Raw genomic sequence first — 18,060 nt, 5'->3', positions numbered from 1 at the left:
AACACTTTTATTTATAACTTTAATCTTAAGTGAAGCTGATAATCTGTGCAAAGACAAGTCTATGTTTTAAAAAATGTTCCTGGCTTATCTGAGATCGTGTCCCAGGCTTTCTGGGCAACCCTTTCCCATGATGTACACGAACAGGAAAAGAAGCTAAAGATCCTGTTTCCATTCAAATATTACGAGCTGAGCCTGGATATCACCCTGGAGCGAAACGTCCAAGGACTCATTCTGAATTTCTTCTAAGTAAAGATGACAAAACCCGATCTTGCAGAAATAAAAATCCGTAAGGAGAAAAGTGCATAAAATGAGGAAGAAAATGGTTTTCTTTCCCTATAAAGGAAGAACAGATCTTTAAGATTTTATAGAGCAGAAATTTAAACCAAGAACCTCCTTTTTACAGGTCCCTGTTTCAGCTTCAAATGGTAATAGCATTGCTGCAAAAGAAATTGCCTAGTGATGGCATCCGGAGCTGCGGGAGCTCCGCTGCAGAACTGGGGTGCAGGGGACAGGGATGAGGACTTGGGGGGTTTCCTGTGGCTTCTTCTCTCCCAAAGGGTGGCTTTGGGAGCTCCTTGTGGGGTGGGTGACATCGCCATGAGGGGACACGAGCTGCCGCTGCCCTGGCTCTGCCCCATCTCCAGACTTCCCGTCTCCAGTTAAGTTTTCAGCTCCTGATGAGGCGGTTCAAGTCAGGAGAACCCTGTCTCGGTGCCAGGCACTTAGAACTGAAAGTAATTAAGGGAGAAATCTTTTCCTGCAACAGAAAGTACTGGGCATGTGGAGATAGCATAATAATCAGCGTTTCCGCCGTCCGTAAGCCCGCAAAACAAATTGGATTTTGAATGAAGCACATGGAGCGGTGACCTATGTATAAAACTTATCTTGACCTCAAAAAGTAATGACGTTTTGTCTCCAGTTCTGCTGCTAATTACAGATGCTGAATTCTGAATGTTCACGTTTGAGGGCTCCCTGCTCGGGTGTTCGAGATGTCTGACAGCAGCGTGGTGCGCTGGAGTTCGTGTCTTTGAGGGACAGTCCCTTGCTGCAGGTCCAGCCCTGTTCTCGGGCAGTTTCTGCCCAGCTCAGACTTTGGACTCAGCTCTTCTTCCTCACCTGAACTATCTGTAAGCTCCAGATTTGGTAATTTGGACTCCTGTTAGTTCTTCCCATGGTTAATTCTCTAGATGAGCCCTTGGGGCCCGTGTCCCAAAGGCCATTTAGAAGCATTTAAACAGCCTGTAACACAAAGCAGAGCGAGCGAGCAGGGCAAGAGTGACCTGAAGCGTGATTTGCAGGGAATGTCGACTTCTCTCATAAACAGCAGAGACACGGTGGGATGATTATCCACCCAGATTTATCTCTGCAGCTCCGTGTGGATCCTTCTGCGCTTAAAAATGTCTCACTGCCCTTTGCATTATTGCATTGCCCTTTACATTCATACCGCATAAACCTCTCAAGTACCGTAAAACTTACAAGGTGTAATATAATGTCGTGGTTTTCTTTTATACACCATAAACAAAAGTCACTGAGAAAGCAGCACGGAAAGGGAGACGTTATTTGGCCTGACAATGATACAGGATGAAAATATATATACAAGTACACACACATACACTCTTACACACTTAAAATCCCAAGCTGGATTGATTATCTGACGTTGATGGATCACCTCAATGTATTACATAGATAAGAAAATTGATTATTCAATAAATTGCTGTCTGCACTAAGAATCCAGTGTTAAAGAAGAGGAAATATTATAAATCTGTCTCACATAGGCAAAGAAGCAGCTCCTACTTTTGAGGTTAATGGTGCTGTGAAGGAACAACAGCCCGTGTTCTGTGTGCGGGGGGACTGGGGCCCTGCCCGGAGCTGTGGGGCAGGGACCGTCCTGCACAGCTGCTCCGGGACTGCGGACGAAGGCGACTCCAGCCCGCCCAGGGATGGGAACACGGATGGGGACAGGGACAGGGACAAGGATGGGGACGGGGACAGGGACAGGGACAGGGACGAGGATGGGGACAGGGACAGGGATGGGAACAGGAACAGGGATGGGGACAGGGACAAGGATGGGGACAGGGACAGGGACAGGGACAAGGATGGGGATGGGGACAGGGACAGGGATGGGGACAGGGACAAGGACATGGACAGGGACAAAGATGGGGACAGGGACAAGGACGTGCACAGGGATGAGGACAGGGACAGGGACAAGGATGTGGACAGGGACAGGGACAGGGACAGGGACGGGGACGGGGACGGGGACGGGGACGGGGATGGGGATTGGGATGGGGATGGGGACAGGGAGCACCGGCATCTGGGGCGCACTGAGGGAGGGACCTGCCCGGCACCACCAGGCTCACAGACACCCAAGCGACGGGGTGTGCAGGGGAGTGAGAATGTCACGGGGATCGGAGCAAGAAAGGAGAACAAAGGAAAGTGGAAATGACAAATGGAATATCGAGGACCGCGAGAAACCATCCACCTCCGTGTCCCTCGGCGGGTCGGGCCAGTGGGTTTTCTGGGCCGGGCTTTGTCTCCTGTTTCTTTCTGGGTAGCAACTTCTGCTTCCCAAGGAGAGGAGCAGAACTAGATAAGTCAGAGGCTTTTAAAGAACTTGGGCGAAGCACGTCATTGAAATGCCTTATAGCAGTATTAATAAATAACAGCAAAAACTGAGCTAACAGACATGCTTTAGAATGGAAATATCTAGTGGCTGGATGCTTTCTCTGGGGAAGAGCATTTGAAACGGCCTGCGATAAACTTCTGTAGTAAGAATCCAGAGGAAAGAATACAAACATTCCTGCAAGTTACGACTACGATATTGCTGAGCTGAGTTAGTTCTAAAAGTCTCCAGGTCACATCCTGGTGCCATAATGTTGCTATGACTCTCAACACGGAACACAGCAACTGCCCCAAGTCAGGTGTTGGCAGCGACTGAAGCTGCTGCCAGATGTTATTTACTGCGTGTCCCGCGGGCCTGACGCTGCCCCAGGAGGCTGATACGGGAATGCGCTGGAAACTGCCTTCTTGCTCAAGGAACTGCGCTGTGCAGGAGGCAGAGACGGCGAGGAGAGCGTAACGGGTGCTGAGCTCGTCAGGGATGCTTTGTCTGTCATTGTCCAGCACGGAGCATGCAGACCCTGCTGATGGGGTCTGGATGTGTCTGCTGATGTGCAGCCCTGGCACACTGGCAGAACTTCATGTATAGAATAATGCAAATGGCTATAGAAACCATTAGGGAACGGTCTTGATCTGCTCTGATTTTTACTCAAAAATATCTACCAGCCACCCCTGTGCAGGATATGACAGATTACTAATTCCCCTCCAGCGAGGCATGAATCAGAGCGATTCAGACCGAGCAGCACCTGTTCGCTTGCAGAAAACCTTTTATTTAGCCGGCGGTGCAACACCCATCTTTGTTTCAGGCTCCAGACGCCACGGCGGTTCAGACACACGCCTTGTTCTTCTCTGGCGACTTACAGGCCAGCGCTCCATTCGGCCGCCGCGTGTGCAGCTCCCAGGTTAAACCCCGCTCTGCCCTTCCTGCCAAAATCCGTTCTCAGGTTCTCTATTAACCGTTTGCTGCATTGGTAACAAAATCAGCCCCATTTCTAACACTGAAGTGCTGCAGGAAGGGAACCCCCGGCCGGCGCCTGGGCAGGAATTGAAAATCACTGCTGGGACTTCCTCTGAGCACTTGGAATCACTGCAAAACTAACCAGCGAGTCTAACGCTTCAGTCCCGATAGACAGGCGTAACTCAGCTAAATTTGTGGGTTATACCAGATTTTATTTACTGCTTCATCTTGGGAGATAAGTAGGAGATGACAGCCATCTATTCATTAAAGCGGGGGAAAGCCGCCCACAGCCAGCGCTGGTTCCACCACACTCTTCCACATCTTTAATGGAATTCGGGTTTTCCAGCACCAGCTGTTATTTTAAGAACAGTTTATGTTCCTGTTCACCTGGGCGCTGGTGAGTTCAAAGAGCTGCTCTGGTCACCTCCCAGTCCCCAGGTTGAACAAAGGACGTGCTGCAGCAATCAAATGTCATTATGCGCTAATGAGTATCCAGTGGCCTCTTCCCGGTCCTTATTGGCCACGAGAGCAGCGTCACAACCCGACCTGCTGCAGTGGCACTAGCAAACGCTCCCGAAGTGGAGGCTTGCAGGCGTCAAGGATGGAAGGCTAATTGAAATCAATCTGTCTCAAAAGCCTTTGTAATGCGCTTAGTGCTGTAGTACCTGCGAGTCCGGGTGCCCCTTAGGGGGGATCCCTGGGTGCCCGGTTTCCGGAGGGATGAGCAAAGTGCAAAGCCCAATTGAACAATTTGTCTTTGTTTTGTTCTTTTGATATTAGCCACTTTATTTGCCTGCTTAAAAACTTCCCTGGACAGGGATGTTTCTCTGACTCAGTAACTACACAGACTAAACTCCTAATCCGAGGTGCAAATACTCAGTATTTTGGTGTACTCTTCAGACTTAGTGGGGCTGGAGCAAAAGGGCAGCCTGTACTTAGGGAGACACCACGCAGCCTGCAGGCTTTTTTTCCAGGTGGATGTGTCATTGCTGCATCAGTTTCTGTTGGGGTAAATCCAAAGGGCACAGGCGGGAGGAGCAGATGCCAGCTGCAAACCCCAGCTGCAAACCGCAGCTGCAATCCGCAGCTGCAAACCCCAGCTGCAAACCCCAGCTGCAAATCGCAGCTGCAAAACCACAGCTGCAAACCACAGCTGCAAACCGCAGCCGCAAACCACAGCTGCAAACCACAGCTGCAAAATCACAGCTGCAAACCGCAGCTGCAAACCACAGCTGCAAACCCCAGCTGCAAATCACAGCTGCAAACCGCAGCTGCAAACCACAGCTGCAAACCACAGCCCCGCTCCCCAAGCCACTGCAGACTGGGGGTTGCTGTGTGGCACTGCAGGTTGCCTCTGGCACCCAGGTGCCCCACAGCTCTCGCCAGCGGTGTTTGCAACCCAACCGGCATTTTCCTGATTGTCTTCCCTCCCAGCAATTCCGGAGCAGTCACATCCCTGTTTGTGTGTTCATGCACAAGCTGGAGTCTCTAAGGGGCACCGGAGCCCCCAGAATTCACGGGTGGAGCGTCGGGATCCCCCGTAGTCACTGCAAACATCTGCAGTCCCAGAAGTTCAGGTCTCACAGCTTTAAGACAAGCAGCTCCTCTCACTTCACGCCAGTTCCCTTTGGCAGCGTCACCACAGCACAGGTTTTATCCTCCCGTTCAGCCCTCAGCTCCTCTCCATCATTTCCCTCTCCCCTCACTTGCGTGTTGAGTTGTGGTGCTTTCAACTCGTTATCTGCCTTACCCAGAGACTTCCACCAGCCTGTCTTCTAAGTATGCAAAGAAAAAAGGAGTCTAGACACCGTCACATTAAACCTCCAGCCAAAATGAGGGAATGGAGATTGCACAGAAACGCAATACATTGGATTACAAGGCTTAACGCTTGCTACAAACAGACTGTGCAGTGTTGGGTTTTCTTTGATATTGTGTCGCCATGAGAGACTCCAGCGTCGCGGCTGTTCTGGCAGAGCTGGAGGCTGCGGGAGCGGCGCTGGAGCGGAGCAGTGCCCTCTGCCGAGCTGCTGCTCCGGCCGGCGTCCCACGGCACGCACGGAAACGCTGCGGTTCGCGTGAGATCCCTGATTGACTAACGCTGCCCGTCTGCGCCAGGGCAGCGCTTCATGGACCGGGACAGGAGAGACCCGGCTTTGCTGGAGGCTGAGTTACTTATAGCGCTGCTCTGTGCGTGGCTGCGGTGTGAAGGCTTTATGGAAACCTTTCCATAATATCCACCTCTGTTTAGCTGCTTCGACAAAACCATCCAGAGATGAATGAAGCGGCAGTGGTGGGTTTGCAGTTGCTGGTGGCAAAGCCCGAGGTGGCGGCGCAGCAAGAGCAGGCAGCTCATCACCGTGTCCTAGCGCAGGCAGAGCTGTCTGTCTGTCCCTGCACACAGAGCGGCTTGTCACTGTGTCCCCAGTGCAGACAGAGCTGTCTGTCTGTCCCTGCACACAGAGCGGCTCGTCACCATGTCCTGGCACAGACAGAGCTGTCTGTCTGTCCCTGCACACAGAGCAGCTCGTCACTGTGTCCTGGTGCCGGCAGAGCCGTCTGTCTGTCCCTGCACACACAGTCCACACCAGCTCCTTCCCCACTGGCAGAATGCGCTGCCTTTAACCCCGGGGGTGGGTGTGCTGCTGCCCATCAGGGGACGTCCCCTCGCTGAGGCCACCAGCACCAAGCAGGTCTGTCTATTTTGGCAGCGCTCCTGCCCCCGAGATGAATGAGGGTCTGCTTTTCTTCTGGTCTGTGGTTTGATCTTGATTTCCTGTATGAAGTTCTCAAGAGGATGCCAAGATCAAATAATTAGAGTATTCTGCGATAAAGAGGTAACATTGTTATTCAAATGTATTCAGAATTAATTTACCACCAAACAATTTACACTGCCACCCTTATATCCCGCTGAAATTACTAGAACACATTATCTGACACACAAAGCATCTCGTGACCTGAAATAACTTTATCAGCCGTTAAATGCTTGAGCAACGGGTGCATGCCCACAGAAATACCCACAGAAAGGCAGGAGAAGCCACAAAGGCAACAGAGGGGGTTAGGAACAGGGAAAACACAACAAACCCAAGCATACCGCTGTATTGCACCAGTGGAAATGCAGAGAGGGGGATCCTGCTGGCCCCGGCAGTGCGGGGGATTCTCATCTCGCACCCCCAGATGAGGTGGCATTGGAGCCAATGCAGGTTCACCCGGGTGGCCCAGCTCTGCTGCTGGTACCACACACTGGGGGCGCTGGGGGCACCAGGAGCACCGGGAGCACCAGGAGCACTGGGGGCACCGGGAGCACTGGGGGCACTGGGGGCACTGGAGGCACTGGGAGCACCGGAAGCACTGAGAGCACTGGGGGCACTGGAAGTACTGGGGGCACTGGGAGCACCGGGAGCACTGGGAGCATTGGGGGCACTGGGGCACTGGGGGCACTGGGAGCACTGGGAGCACTGGGAACACTGGGGGCACTGGGGCACTGGGAGCACTGGGAGCACTGGGAGCTGCCGGGGGGTCACTCCCCCAGTGGCCCCTCTCCCCCCACTGCCATCCAGCGCCAAACCCGTCACCAGGCTGGCGGTGCCAGGAACCCCTGGCGCTGCCGTTCTGAGGGTTCGCTCCCCGCATGCAGCCCTGTCCCCCCCAGCCTGCAAAACCTGCTCGTGCCTTTGTTTTTAAAAATAACACTTGCTTTGCAGAGTGTGGGAAGGTGATTTCAAAATAAAATCCCAGACAGGCATAATAAGCCTCAGAAAAGGCAATCACACAGAGGAGGAGAATTACCCACAGAATTTGTTTTCTGCTTATTTATATAAAATAATCAATGATTTTTTTTCCACACAGACTCCAATCCAATTTGATTGTCTTTTCTGTGTTACTTGCAAATCATACGAACGATCGATGCCCTGACCCCTTCTCTAGGCAAACACGGCTTAGAAAGAGACTAGAAGAAATACAATCCCATGGATTCCTCCGTGCAGGGCTATTTGTTTAAAGGCTTAGCTGGGGCCCGATCCTGCTCACAACACCTCAGTGATACAAGACTGTGACTGTCAGACATGCTTGAAGTATAATTATTGCCACAAATATCAGCGGGAATATAACCTTATTAAAAAAAAAAAACAACCAAAACAAAACCAAACCACAAACCAGAATAAAAGCAAGAATGTAGAGGTGAAGGTGATTCCTGTGAAAGGTAGAACATGAGCTGAAGGTCCCCCCGGCACAAGGGAGGGACGAGGTGAGCGTGCAGCCCAGTTTGGGGGGACCTGGGTGTGTGGGGCCCTCCTGTCACCCCCAGCACTGGGGACAGACTCCCCCCCCTGCTCTGCCCCCCAAGCAGCGCTGCCCATGGGGGTGACAGCAGCGGGACCGCGGTTTTGGCGTCATCTCCTCAGCAGCACCGGAATACAAACAAACCCTCTAATGCACAAACGCAAGGGCTGGGATTAGATTGACGGCGCCCGTAGTCTGTTTTTTACAATTCCTTATTAATCTCAAACCGTTGGCATCCATCTGATCGGCACGTAGATCTCGCTAACACGTCATCCATCAAAATAATCACTCCGAGTCGTGTCTGATGGTGCTTCAGCAAAGCGCGGCGATGGAGACCGGTGTGCTGCGGAGCAGCAGGCGCTGGTCCCGGTCAGCCCTGGCTTTGGCAGCGCCGGGGCCACCGGGCTCCACAAAATGGCATCAGGCTCTCGCCTGTTGCTGGAAAAGGTGCTACTACTGCTCGTTAATCTAGGAGAAAGGTTATAGAAATAGGCTGTCAATGGGAGCTTAATCATCTTGCTGCTTTTACTGTGTGAGGGGCATGGGTTTGGGAATACTGAGCTGCTCGGTGCAGCGCTTACTAACAGGTGTAACCTCAGCGATCCCATGGCGGCATCACACAGGGTGTAAACATGGAGTAACTCCATTGCACCGCTACCTTTATCTGTCTTTGTAGCAGCAAAGCTCGCAGCCGAATCGAGCACCTTGAGCCTGCAGCAGATCTTTCTGATAGAGCATTTTCAAATATTTAACAGATTGCATAATAATCCAACAGCTGTTGAAAAAGCTTCAGATGCAAACTCCTACTTAATAAAGAAAAATCCAGCAATAAGGCAGAGATGTTCTTTGTACCTGTATATGTGTGGATTATGTTTAGATGTGTAGATTAAATATTTATATTTTACTCAGGGGAGAAAGAGCGCTTTTGGCTTTTCCTTCCCTTTCTTAGATATCTCCCCCTGTATTTATTTTAGTAGTCAGCTTCATAGGAAAAGAAGAGAGCTTTGAGAAGTTGCCTGTTTTCTCTCTGGCTTGATTTTCATTTCTAAAACAATACTTACTTAAGTGTTCTGCGCTTCCTGGCATAACCTAATAATTAAAAGAATCACTTGAAAGCCAGGGCAGCTTTGCACAAATTAATGCAGGGGGTAAAAGCTGCAATTTTCCAGCGGGCTGAAAAAAGGACAAAATTACGCCAGCTTTAGCAGAGAGCGAAGGGAAACACCCGTCTCCCTGCAGCCCCGTTTGAAGCCTTTTTCTGATCTGGAGGTTTCTTATTTTACTGACAAAGAAAAAGGCTGAACCAGGTGCTGAACGTCGGGGTGTTTCTCAGCAATTAAAGCAAGGCCGTTCTGCGGAAGGCGCAGCAGCGCTCCCACCTTCTGCGTCTAGAAAACCCGGGTGCAGCACCAGGGAGGCGCTGGGCGTGGGGCTGGACATCCACGGACCCGCGGGGATGCTCCTGGCTGGGATGGCGCCCCCGAGCTGGGCTGTGTCTGGGGACCCAGGCACCCCCAGCCCGGACCCCACCAGTGCCCACCACAGCAGCCCACGCAGCATCGGCCCCGCTGCTGCTAAGCCAAAGCAGGTGGAGCTGCCAGGGTAGGTCCCCCCTGGGGACACCCCACCTGCAGCAGGACCCCCCCGGGGACACTCCAACTGCCGCGGGACCCTCCGGCACACCACCAGTGTTCCCAGTGGGGATCTATGCCCTGGAACCCGTTGGGAAGAGAAGCGCTGCCGCGGCGCTGCGGAGCTCTCGCCAGGGACAGGCTGTGACGGATGGGGGGGGACAGCGGGGACACCTCCTCCCTGCTGGCAGCAGCACCCGGAGCTTTCCTGGGAGGGGGTTTCTGTGGCGCAAAACATTTCCAGCTGCTCGGGGCTGTGGCCGAGCATACCAAGCAGCTTGGCTCTAGCAAAAGTTCAGCAGCCGCCAGGGCCCAGGCCCCAGCGGTGGGTCCATTAACCTTTTCCACCAGCATTTCTGGCACTGCAACGGGCACAGAACCACGGCTGCCTGGAGAGCCCGGCCGCAGGAGTCCAGCGGAGAGCAGATGTTCACCCTGCAGGAATCGGCCGTGACACGCTCTGGCCGCACAGTCGCTCAAAACTGTTCTGGAGGTGACGGTGCTTCTCTTCAGAACGCAGCTGCCCCTCCGGAGCAGCGTTTTCCCCATACTGCCTTTCACATTGCTGCTGTGCAATTGCACTGGGATAAATAAAACCCTTTTTTTCCATTTCAAAATATTCACAAATCTATTCTGTTTTCACTACTTTCTCTGGGTTAGAATCCAGTTCTTGAAAACACAAGTAAATCTCTCCTTAGAATATTTACTGGGCAGACAGCAAATCCCTGGGAATGTGTACCGGTGGCAAAGTACATGGGATGTAACAGGAAACCAGCACCATTCTCTCACTGACACGCTTAAAACAAGTATCTTGTTTAATTAGAAAAAGAAGGATTGTAGACTCTTTCCCAAGCTGTTATCTGTGCAATTACTTTATGTAACATTATTAAAAATTAATTTTCCCCACAACCTCCGCAATTTAACGAACACGCCTGGCCCTTAGCAGCGGCTGCAGCATAACCAGCCCGCGGGCATCCTCCGGGCTGCAGGGCTCGGTGCCACTGCCCCCGGCTGCCTCTCCCTGCTGCTGGGCATGGCTGGCCTGGGCTCCGAGCCCCCTGCACAGCACCCTATTGCACCAGACTCAGCACCTCTCCTTGCACCGCTATGCACTGGGCACTGCAGCCCCCCCTCCGGGGGCAGGCCATCCCCTTCTCCAGGGGCAGAGCAGCCCGACTCGCACCGGGCACCACAGTCCTTCCAGCAGCAGGCTTGGCACCCCCCTCTCCAGGGGCACAGCATCCCCTCTCCAGGGGTACAGCATCCCCCTAAACAGGGGTACAGCATCCCCCTAAACAGGGTACAGCATCTCCCCTCTCTGCGGGCACAGCATCTCCCTCTCCAGGGGCAAAGCATCCCCCTGTCCAGGCGTACAGCATCTCGTCTCTCCGGAGGCACAGCATCTCCTGTCTCCCGGGGTACAGCATCCCCCTCTCCAGGGGCAGAGCACCCTCCATCTCCAAGAGCACGGCATCCCCCCTCTCCGGAGGCTCAGCACCCCCTCTCCGCTTTGCACCGTGCCCAGCACCCTCATTGCACCGTGCCCAGGGCGGCTGCTCGCACCGGGCGCGCTACCCCCGTGGCAGCGGCACGGCACCGCTCCGCCCCGGGACACGGCACCGCTCCGTGCCGGGACACAGCTCCTCACCGGGACGCGGCACCGCTCCGCCGCGGGACACAGCTCCGCAGCGCGCCCGGCCCCGCTCCGCGGCCGCGGGCACCGTCCTTCCCGTCCCCGGGCAGCGCATCCCCCGCCCCGGCACCGCGCCCCGACCTTGCCCCGCGGGGCCGGGCGGCCTTACCTATCCGGATGACATGCGGCATCCCGTGCGAGCACTGGCCCCAGAAGCCGCCGACCAGGAGCGCTGCCCAGTATTCCCAGAGCACGCCGCGGAGAGCCGGCCAGAGATGGGGCATCGTTGGGGAGGGCGCGGGCCCTACGGCCCCAGGGGCAGCGGGGCAGCGGGCGGCTGCTGCCCGGGGCTCAGGCGGAGCGGCCGGTCGGCGCCGAGGCCGGACCGCTCATGGCACATCTTAGTGCGGCCGCGCCGGCCCGTCCCGCGTGCCGAGCCGAGCCGATCCGTGCCACGCCGAGCCGAGCCGCGCCGGGCCGTGCGGTGCCGGTGCCGGTCGGGCGGCACCTGCGGAGCGGTGCCGGTGCGCCCGCAGGAGCGGCTCTGTCCCCTCCTACCGCTGATGCGCGCGGCTCGCGCAAAGCCCGGAGTGGAGCCCGCACACCCTCACACACCCTCACACACTGACACACACCGACACACGCTGACACACCGACACACACCCCCGACACACACCGGCACCGACGCGCTGTGCCCGCCCGCTCCCCCGGGGCGCGGGGCAGGAGGCGGCCGGGGAGCGGCGGCGCGGGGGCTCCGGCAGCTCCGGGGGTCCCTCTGCCCCGACGGCCCCCCCCGTCCCGGGGAACCCAGTGTCCTCTATGTCCCCTGTGTTCCCGACAGCCCCTCCATCGGGCTCCGGGTGAGGCGGAGCAGCATCGCTCGGGCCGGGATACCGGGGATGGGGCCGGTACCGGGGGTCGGGGCTGCTGGAGTTGGCGGTACCAAGCGGGCGCCAAGCCCGGGCTGCGCAGCCGGGAGTTTAATGACCGTGGTGACAGAGACAAAGGGCTGCACATGCAGCAGATAAGTAGCTGCTTTGTCAACTTGCTGGGCTAGGCTGGGGTGAATTTATTTTTTCTCATTTAAATAATTTGATCTATTCCATCATTTCCAATCGCTCCCATTTGCCAGCTGTCTGCTAACTACATCGCCTGGAACATCTGAAGAGCAAATCTTTAATTTTCTTACAAACATACTATTACTTCATATCTGTCCATCCTTTTAATTTTCCTTGTCCGCCGCTTTCCCCAGCAGCGAGCTCGGCGTGCTCAGCGCTGGGAGAAAAGCCGATCGCTGTCCTGCGCTCGAGCGACTCGGAGCAGCCTCCGTTCGCCTGACTGTGTGAACTGGCGGGGGGGACATACGCGAATCGTTATCGGTCTAAAACCCGAAGGAAAGTTCCTGGGTGTTGCGTGTGACAGCGGAGAGCGGGCGCAGCGGCTGCCGCAGTGAGGCAGACCTGCGGGGCTGGGGGTTCCCTGCGTGCCCGTGGCAGCGGGGGGATTGGCCAGGGTGTCTGCCAGCTGTCATCATCACGGAATGGTGAGGAGAAGCTGGGAGAGCCTCTGGGGATCTGCACGCCCACGGCAGCACCAACCCCTCCTGCAGATGCTGGTGTAACTCTTGTCGAAGCCCCCCCGGGCGCTCGAGGCCGCGGTTTAGCTTGTGTGGGGTGATGGGAAGGTGCCCCTGAGCACAGCCTGGGCTCTCAGCATCATGCCGTGGTGGAGGAGGCTTCTTCTTCCTCCTTCCTAAGAGTCAGGCCAGGAGGCGCAGGCACGCAGCATCCTCAGAGCGCCGTGCAGAAATGCGCTCTCTGGGGTCTGTTCTGTTCGGTGTGGGCAGACGGCCCCACGTCCAGCGGGAAATCTTACCCGTGTCAAGGACACTTATGGAAAAGGGTCTCTCATGTTAAGGATATTTTTATCCCTCCTGACACCGAAAAGCATGAGATTTAGCAAAAGGGCATGGAAGAATTTTTCTTTACTTATTGCTTAAATGAAGGACAGCTGTTTCTGTGAACTTGTTATAAGATTAAATGTCACAACCTGGTGAGTCTTTGCACCTGGAGATAAAAAAGCCCCACAAACCTATTGGGAGGGAAAGGCTAGAAAGGGCTCTTTCTTCTGTGTCTGTTCTTTACTCTTTGCAGACTCCAGCATGTAGAGAAGTGGGTCTGATTTTCAGTAACTTGGGATAAGAGGCTGAGGTTTTGTGGACTATTTAAATTAAAATGTATCCAGGATGATATATTCTGTTGGTTCATTAGTATCAGGATGTTGCTTCTTGCCTTTTTGCTGGCACCAGGTTTCAGCCTCTGGATCCTACCAGCACAAATAGCTTATTTCTTATTTGGTTGGGATCTGATGGGTTCTTGGAGGTCATGAATAGTGCACAGCGGGTTTGTAGGTCAGAGGAAGAAGCCTGTGCTGCTCAGGAAGGCAGGACGATGGTTTACCTGAAGCTGGATGGCAGAGCAAGCGCGGTGTGCCCGGGCAGGGGTGCGCGCTGTGCCTGGGGGTTGCTCGGGGCTGCCGTGGCCTTTCCTGCCACAGCAATGGAGCCGTGCAGCAAAACCACGGCTCGTGGCTCTGTGTCCCTTCCTGTGCGCGGTCCCCAGCCCAGTCCCTCGGCAGCGCTCCGCTCTCCAAGGGCACCCCAGGCCTGCCCCATGTCCTGATGAAAAAGAGGGATCATTTGGAAGCTGCTCTTAGATGTGGCACCGTGGTTGCCTTAGGTTGTTTTTCCGCCACCGCTGCGGGTGCCCTGCCCAGGCTCCACACCTGTGAGCAATGACCTGCAGGTTGGGCCACAGTGTCCCCAGCTGCGGCCAATTACAGCAAAGACAAAATGGATGGAAGAAAAGAAAATGCATCTGCAGGAGAAAGAGAGCGCTTTGTGGGACCAGAGCTCCAGCTCAGCGCTGCTGCCAGGTAAGTGCTGCCCAGCTCCACGTGCCGTCTGTCTGTCTGTCCGTGCCAGTGTCTGGGCAGGCAGCCTTTCCCTGAGACACGGCTGAGTTTGTATTGGGTGAGATGGGACCGTCTTTGGGCGCCGGTGGCTGTTGCGGTGCTGGAGGACAGGCAGAGGCAGCACGAGGGCTTGGTGTTCTGCGATTTGTCACAGCCACGTTCAAAATGGGAGGTGTTTGCCCAGTTCACAACCGCTGTGGAAATGGCTTTAATGTGGTAATTCATCACTCCATAGCGTATCAATTAGTGCATGTGCTCTGCTGCGTTTGTAACTCAGGAATGTGGCGTGCCCTTTGGAATAAGTCATTTGGCTATTCCTCATTTGTTATGAGGGTGTTTGGATACGTTGGCTTTTCATGCTGCCTTTTTTACAGTGGATATGTGTGGTATTTAGAGTTCATTTATTACCCAGATAAGACCCTGATACTCGAGTACATTTTATGGTTTTTTATATACATAAAAATCTCAGTTTCCTTAGCTACAAATACAGCTGTATATTTATTGATGTTCTAGACTATGAATGTAAGACTTTATTTTTGAGTATGAAAAGGAGCCGCTTGCAAAAGTGGAAATAGTATTTAAAATATTAATATCTAGGGAAAAATGCCAGTTGACAAAGGACCTTTTCAAATAAGATTCATGCTTCAGAGCAGCAGCAGAAGCATGAACCTGCAGAAGGAGATGTAAGCATTTCTATAGCTATGGCGTTTTTCTATGCTAATGAAGAAAAAGAGGCTTCTCTTATTTTTTTAATGGTATCTAAACCAGTTCATTTGAATTAGCTACATCCACATGCGTTTTGTTTAGATTTATATGCATCAGGTGTAATATAACCACAATCAATGTGAGTTATGAGGCCCAGTGCTCACATTACCAAGATTCATGTGCTGAAGTCGTCTCCGAAAATACCAGAGAGTAAATACAGGGGGGCTGGAGAATGCAGATTTCTGGGGCTTGAGTGCCCTCTGCTGAGAGCGTCCCCGCCAGCCCGGAGCTCTGACACCGCCAGCGTGATTGATGGGCCGCTAAATTGAATCTCAGCCGGCTGTTTGCAGGTTCACCATTATGAAGAATATTTCCTTTCGTTCTGGTCGTGTGCTCGTTTCTCCTCCTTCCGCTTCCCTTTAACGCTGTGGGTTTGATTCTGGTTCCCCTGCAGCTTTTCGTGTGCTGCGGTAGGTTTGGTTTTTTACATAGCAAGTTTAGCTACAGTGAGGATTCCTCCTGCAATAATTATCTGGGAGCTCCGTCCAGCGCTTTGCTGTGGAAGGCGTTAAACCCTCGCGAGCAGCCGGGACGAGGTGACGGTGCCGCCTGGAGCTCTTGCCAAAGCCAACAGCGAGAAACCACGTTTGCCCCCACAAACTCACTATGATTTTGTGCTGTGTTTAGCTGGTTGGGAAGAGAAGGATTCCCATCTCCGCTCGGTATTCCGTGTTCCCCGTGGGTTCCTCTGGCCGCGGCGCCGGGGGCACCGGCAGCTCTGCCGTCCCCACCGCGGGGCTGCGGAATGTGCCAGAAACCACCCGCGTGTTGTGCAACGTGTTGCTGGGCGGATGATTGGAATGTCTGGAGACTTCCTGCTGCTTAGGTTTTTGTCCGGTTCGTTCTCCCCCTAATTCCGTGCAAGCTCCCGGGAAGCGCGGTTGGTGGTGGCGTCTGCTCCGCGGGTTCTCGCCCAGCGGGGCCGGGGACAGGCAGGGAAATGCTGCTTTTTTCCTGTAATCTGCGTTAGAGAGTAATAACTCCTAGAAGAATTGTTGCTGCACTACGCTGCATATATTTGTGTTGGAACATACTGTGGTGTAATAGCTGGTTTGAAATGTATCCAGTTCTGCTGAATATATTATCGCGAAAGTCAGGCGAGCGCACTGGGAGAACGCGAGCTCCTGTCAAACCGGAGAGCGGGAGCGCTCTGCGGAAACTGAGAACGAGCAGGGTTGGTACCGACTGCGTTACTGTGCACGGTGGCGCAGGGACCAGTGCTCCGGGGAAAGCTCGCACCATGGCCCCTGTGGTGGAACCGATTCAAAGGCGGCTTCGCGCCCACCTAGGGGACCCTCGGGTGGCGTTGAGAGGCGGTTGAGCCACCACGAGCATCCCTGCCAGCAGGACCCTTGCTGGGCGCCTCCTTTGATCAGCCACGTCTTTTCATCTGATGTTGGACATGAGCTGGTGCTCTGAGAGACCTGGCTGTGCGCGGCGAGCAGGGCTCGAGCATCGTGGCGAGCAGGGCTCGAGCATCGTGGTGCCGGGGCTCGAGCATCCCGCTCATATCGAAGCTCCACGAGCCCCCAGCTGCTCATCAGCCGCACGCAGCAGCGGGCGAGTTTGTACAATTGTAGCGTGTCTTACAGGTTGAAAAGGGCAACAGGGAACAAATGAATAAGAAAGACTGGTTTAAATTATTATCTTTATCGCACCACATGTTCGTCCCCTGACAGGAGAAGCTGTTTGGGCCAGTTGGCTTTGTCAAGTGCTCCCTTTTCTGTGCTGCAATGTAGTCTTTTGAAGTAGGCTGAGTGGAAATACGTATTTGTGTCAGCCAGCCTTTGCATGTATTTTTCATCCTCCTTCTGCAGAGGTAGGAAATACTTTTTTTCATTGGAAGAATAAAAAGCGCTCTGTCTTTAGGATTGGTGGGAGAAGCCATTGAGCCATTTGCAACTGATGGGCGTAAATTATGCCTGCTTAGTCAGACAAGAAAATGAGACACTGCAGAATTAAACTCTGCTTGCAATTATCTTTACATGGAACCAGGTTACAGCAAAACTTGGTGTGCTCTGTGGCTTCCTGATGAATTCGCATGTGATTTTTAACCTGGCAGCCTCAGAGCGTGTGGACAAGCACAAGGTTGGTCACCGGCCAGCCCGCGAGGGCACAGGGCGCTTCACTACCCACGTGTCTAATTACCCGTGCAGAGGTTTGGAATGAGTTGTTAATACCTTTTGGTTTTTCCTCCACGCATGCAAAGGCCAAGAGAAGAGCACGTTGTTTTGAATGCCTGTTAAAATCAGGCTCCAGTGGGATTGCGCTGGGAGTGAATTTGGCCGGCTGCAGCCAGCCTTGTTCCCGCTCCCCTTGCACACCCGGGCCTGCTTCCAATCCGCTGCAAATGTCTCGGTTGTTCCAGCACATTCAGAGAAGGTCTGAATGCTGGTGGGGGAGCTGTGGCTGGGTCTGGCTGTTCCTGTTCAGAGCAAAATAAGGCAGGACTGGGCATTGCATCCTGATGTGTGGGGATGAGGAGGCTCCTGCCTGGGGCGGGATGTCCATAAAGCAGCTTTTCTGTAGCACTGGTTGTGGGCGAGATGCTGCGGACGACCCAGGTGTGTGAAATGCGTGGAAGCAAAAAGCCCATGACCACGGGAATGATGTCCTGGCTCTGGGACAAAGTGCCAGGTCGTGCTTGGAAGAGACTTGGGCTGGGATTAGCGCTTATCCCGCACGCCTGAACTGGAGCGCGGATTTCCAGTGGCCTTGTTTTAAGCTGATGTGAGACGCCGTTTAAAACCGGTGCTAAACCAGAGCATTGTGCGGGTTAAATACTTGTTATTCATGGCTGTGGGTGCTTGGGCAGGAGGTTAATGTTGGTGCTTTTCGGCTTAGCAAGCAATGAAGAGTTTCATGTTTCATCCTGGTGGAAGGGGATTGTGCAGTGCAGTGTTTATGGGTTGGAAGGGGGGGAGTGTGGGAGGCTGCCCATGTACATCACAGTCCTCACAGGAAGAGAGAAACGCTGCTTTTTATTAGCTTTTGAAAATCCGCTGTTTATTTGGTATTTAAAGGTGTTAGGAAAACAGAGAAAATGAATTTTAAAAGATAGAAAACCACTTGCATTTTGAAATGTAACCGGTAAGATGCTCTCTGGTTTCCCTCCTTCTCCCAGCTCTGCGGTGACAATGCCGGTGGCACCGGTGTCCAACCGGTGCTGCTGCCACCGCCTGTGCCGGGCTGTGCGGCTGCCGGTG

General features: G+C 53.9%; 1 protein-coding gene across 1 annotated transcript in view; it reads right to left on the bottom strand.

The window, feature by feature from the left end:
* GRIK3 (glutamate ionotropic receptor kainate type subunit 3) overlaps positions 1-12,089 on the bottom strand; it is an 88,343-nt gene extending 76,254 nt beyond the window's left edge. The window contains exon 1 of the mRNA XM_065041447.1: positions 11,286-12,089. Coding sequence (XP_064897519.1) covers positions 11,286-11,400 — 115 coding nt within the window. The 5' untranslated portion in view covers positions 11,401-12,089. The remainder of the gene's footprint in view (positions 1-11,285) is intronic.
* Between the last annotated feature and the right edge of the window lie 5,971 nt (positions 12,090-18,060).

Source organism: Columba livia, chromosome 26, assembly GCF_036013475.1.
Source record: "Columba livia isolate bColLiv1 breed racing homer chromosome 26, bColLiv1.pat.W.v2, whole genome shotgun sequence".
Classification (NCBI taxonomy): Eukaryota; Metazoa; Chordata; class Aves; order Columbiformes; family Columbidae; genus Columba; species Columba livia.
This window is presented reverse-complemented; position numbering and strand designations above follow the sequence as displayed.